The sequence below is a fragment of the Eriocheir sinensis genome, chromosome 55 (genome assembly GCF_024679095.1).
Source record: "Eriocheir sinensis breed Jianghai 21 chromosome 55, ASM2467909v1, whole genome shotgun sequence".
Classification (NCBI taxonomy): domain Eukaryota; kingdom Metazoa; phylum Arthropoda; class Malacostraca; order Decapoda; family Varunidae; genus Eriocheir; species Eriocheir sinensis.
In genome coordinates this window covers 8,078,010-8,082,304 of record NC_066563.1, presented here as the reverse complement: position 1 = coordinate 8,082,304, position 4,295 = coordinate 8,078,010, and the positions used below count along the sequence as shown (strand labels likewise).

Here is a 4,295-nt window from a genome sequence, read left to right as displayed (position 1 = left end):
ATTGCCAGGGTGGGGGACTCAGCTTCTTGTATTTATCGAGTTTCCATCAACAGCCATGTCGGCCAGACCATTAATGTCATTCAGTCACACCTATCGTCAAAAATGTGATCGTTGCTATGCATTATATACGTGGGAAAGGGCCAAGGGAGAGGTGGGAGAGGGCTTTTATCATAGTTTTGGAGCCGTTTCCGTAGGTCTGAGAACACTGCCCAGTGTCCTCCTCAAGGATTCTTGGTTCTCCCCGCCCAAGGACAGAGACACGCCAGTCCTCGTCGACAGACCGACTTGGTCGGCTAGATTTCGATCGCCGATAAAGTCGGTCTGTCGGCTCCCTGCTACGGGCCGCCTTTGGCAAAGGCCCGTGCTCCCTCTTGCAAGAGGGAGCAATCTCCCCCCCGCCCAAGGAGACTATTTTTAGTATTTTAGAGTCTCCTTGTTCCCGCCCCACCTTACTACGGTACATTTCGACGGCTGGTGACCAAATCATGGTAAAGTATATCGGCGTAATGGTGGATTGAGGACATAAGTTGGTGTTGACACAAACTATCTCTCATTCAGCTTCTCAGAGCTCATGGGCTGTCAGCTCCCAACTGGCTGTTAGGGGAAGGCGTGCATGTCTGACACAAGTGTTTTTAATTTCAGTGGACAACCGTCATGGCTGTGAAACAGAACACATGGGAGCGCGTCCGAGTGTTTGAAAAGCGCGGTGAAAAATGGGCCAAATATGGCGTCCAAACCTTAGGATGTCGGTACTCGTTTTGCCAGTAAAGTATCTTGAAATTCAAGAAAATTCTATAGATCACAATTTTATATATTTCTTGAAAACTAAAATTACAAAATAAAAGAAGTTTGCAAACATACAGTCTATATTTTTCTTTTTTTCTACATGACCAGGAAATCTTTAAAAATACAAATATTTCTGTAGACTTGGCATCACTGACCACTTCGTTCGATTCCCTGCATGAGTGTGAGCCTCAGTGTTCTGCTGTGGAAATGTATTATGGAAGCATATCTGAAGGAGACGGCTTCTTCTTATGGGACGTATGTGGAGAGAGAGAGCAACAGCTGGAGAATTAGCTTGACAGGGAAAATCGAGAGAAGATATATGAAGACCACGGCAGAACTATATACGGAATGGTCAGGATCAAGGCGTCTATTTTATATCATATTATAGTTTCCTTGGCCAGAATAGTGGGGGGTAGAATCTCTTAAGGGGGAAGTGAGACGCTGGCTAGTTGATTGCAGTACCAGGAAAAAATGTCGATCTAAAATTCACCCTTTATTATCGTTCAATGACAGCTGCCACGTTGATGCCGCGGGCTGTGTATGTGTGTGTGAGGATTAATTGAGGTTGCTTGCTATGTTGAGGAGGAGAGTTTATTAAGAGGGTCAAGTGAGAGGGAGAGAAAAAGAGGAGGATGACAGATAAACAAAAGAAATTCTAGGAAAGGAAGAGAAGTCGGAAGGTTGAGAGGAAGAGAAGCAGAAGAAAAAGAAGAATGAGTAGAAGAAGAAGAAGAAGAGAAGTAGTAGTAATAGTGGTTGAAGAAGAAGAAGAAGAAGGCTGTGTGTGTGTGTGTGTGTGTGTGTGTGTGTTGACCAGCCGCAAGAGCTCAGCCAGGCTGAGCCAGCCATCCTCAGTCCGTGTGAGGGTCTCGCGGTAGGAGGGGCGTTGCACTGTCTCCTCCTATTCACGCGCTCGTCTTTTACATCCATGGAGTAGTTTCCGTCACACACAGCGGCTGATCTAGTACACACGTGGCTGACTCGCTAGGACGCCCCGACAGCAATGCACTGACATCTATAGCAGGCACCAACAGAGGCAGCAGTCGATTGTCCTCTCTCTGCTCCTGCCCACCCTGCGTGTAGCACATGAGTGGCGGCCAAGCGCGGGACGAACAGGGCTCTCAACCACTTGCGTGCTCTCCACATACCCAAAGTGGACGCCAGCAGCACCACGGACAAGCCAGCCATCACTCACACCACTGTCACCTAAATGATCAACTTCCACCACATCCAAATGCCTAAGAAGATGGGGGGACTCAAGCTTCTGTACCCTCGCAGACGGAGCCTCATCTTCAAAATGCTCGCCTTCTGCACCTTCCTCGGCTTCGTGGGACTGTGGTACAAGGCTGATGACCCGGGGATCGATACCCAGCCGGACCTCATGCCACGGAAGGACAGTAATCAGGATGGCCCCAATCAAATACCTGACCATGAGAGCGCTAAATTCCACCGGCCAGACCCTTTAGACCCTCTCGCTGCCCCGGTCCTCCCCATCAATAACCGGATAGACCAAGCCCCCCCTGTGGAACCCCCGGGGATTCCTGCGCCTAATATCAACGTTCCCAGCCCCGTGGATCATGCGGAGAGGATTCGGGCTGAGTTGATGTTCGCGGAGGATGAGAGGAAGGTTGTGAGAGGGCTGGGAGAGGCGGGGAAGAGTGTCAAGTTGAGTGGCGAAGAGGAGAAGGTCGCGCAGGAAGTGATGAAGAAGGAGGCGTTCAATCTTGTCCTGAGTGATAAGATTTCCGTCAATCGTTCCGTCCCCGACTCCCGCGACCCCCTGTAAGTACCCAAAGGCATTTATTATCGTTAAGGTTATAGTAGATAGTATTGTTTTATTCTTGGTATTATATTCTTTGTTTATTAATATCTACTACTTCTACTTCGTCTTCGTTCTTCGTCTTTTATATATCGCCTTTTTATTTATTAATGTTTCCGGTAGATTGTATTGTTCGTTTTTCATTTTATATTCGTTTATTTTTGTCATCTACTAATACTACTTCGTCTTCTTTTTTGTCCTTTTTATTATTGCTATTACTATTGTTTCAGTTTATGTTTGGTAATACGAGTGATTATTAATTTGCCTTTCGTGTGGCGTTAAGTGGTTTATCTATGTTTGCTTTCCTACTTAAGTGACGCATGTTGACCATAGATATATATTTACGCTGCTTTACTTTTAACTCGTTTATCTGTATTTGCTCTCCTACATAAGTGACGCAAGTTGGCCATAGATATATACGTACTTATTCATGTTTATTTCACACTGTATAATGACGCTTCCTCTAGAAAATGATGCACCTGAGCACACTACTATGATAGGGTGACAGCTGTGTAATGTAATGAGAGGTGGGAGTGTCAGCATTTTCAGTCTTATCTCGCCACGTTATCAGTTGGTTCTGAGACCGTATGTTGCTGCAAGATTAGAGAGAACGAACAAAACGTGAACCAAGCGTGGATTTGTGTTTTCTCTTGCTCGTATTTGTTAGTGTTTTGATTTTAAGAATAGTAATGTTCGCGTGTGTGTGTGGGTTTCTGTAATTTTTTTTTTTTTTTGCCGTACCTTGCTTCAGGAATAGAAAGAGAGGAAAAAGCGTGAACCAAGCGTGAATTCGTGTTTTCTCCTTCTTGTAGTTGTTTGAGTTTTGATTTTAAGAATAGTAATGCCTTTTTTTTAGTGTTATATTCACCGTACGTTGCCGCAAGGACTAAAAAACAAACATAACGTGAACCAAGCGTGAATTAGTGTTTTCTCTTGCTTGTAGTTGTTAGTGTTTTGACTTCAAGAATAATAACGTTAGTATTTTTTTTCTTTAGTGTTGTATATATACCGTACGTTGCTACTGGAATAGATTGGGGTCTCGTAATGCAGGAAGTCGTGTTTTTCGTTTTGTTATAGCTATTAAAATTTTTGAGTTTTAGTATAATATCAACGCCCGTGTGTGTGTGTGTGTGTGTGTGTGTGTGTGTGTGTGTGTGTGATATCAACAAAAGGATGTGTACTGTTTGCAGCTCTTCTTTGTCATAGCCTAGTTTGTGTATAGCCCGTTATGTGGTGTTTCTGTATTCGTGACACACTCCGGAAGAATCCAAGCATGCATATTGTTACTCCCCGCATGCATCTCTCTCTCTCTCTCTCTCTTCTGTTTACCTTTTCTGTTCTATTAATTTCACTTTTTACCTTCATTACCGGACCTTCCTCCTTTCCCATTACATTTTTTTCCTGACAGGCAATCCGAAGCGTACACACACACACACACACACACACACACACACAGCTTTCCTTTTCGTTCGTCAATTTGCACAGTTAATTTCTCTCTCTCTCTCTCTCTCTCTCTCTCTCTCTCTCTCTCTCTCTCTCTCTCTCTCTCTCGTACGTGACTTGATTTTGCTTTCACTTAATTGCACGTTTGTTTGTACTCATTAACGTCATCATCTATTTTTTCCTTTTCTTGTTTCTTTTCTTTTTTTCTTTGTGGTAATGTCAAATGCTTGTCTTGCTATTTATGAGG

At 44.2% G+C, this 4,295-nt stretch overlaps 1 protein-coding gene across 4 annotated transcripts in view; it reads left to right on the top strand.

Moving 5' to 3' along the window:
- Nucleotides 1-1,627: 1,627 nt before the first annotated feature.
- The window catches only part of LOC126984004 (probable N-acetylgalactosaminyltransferase 9), a 114,759-nt gene continuing 112,091 nt past the window's right edge, over nt 1,628-4,295 (top strand). For all 4 annotated transcript variants that reach the window (XM_050837305.1, XM_050837303.1, XM_050837304.1 and 1 more), the window contains exon 1: nt 1,628-2,568. In XM_050837305.1, the coding sequence (XP_050693262.1) occupies nt 1,997-2,568 (572 nt within the window). In that variant the 5' untranslated portion in view covers nt 1,628-1,996. The remainder of the gene's footprint in view (nt 2,569-4,295) is intronic.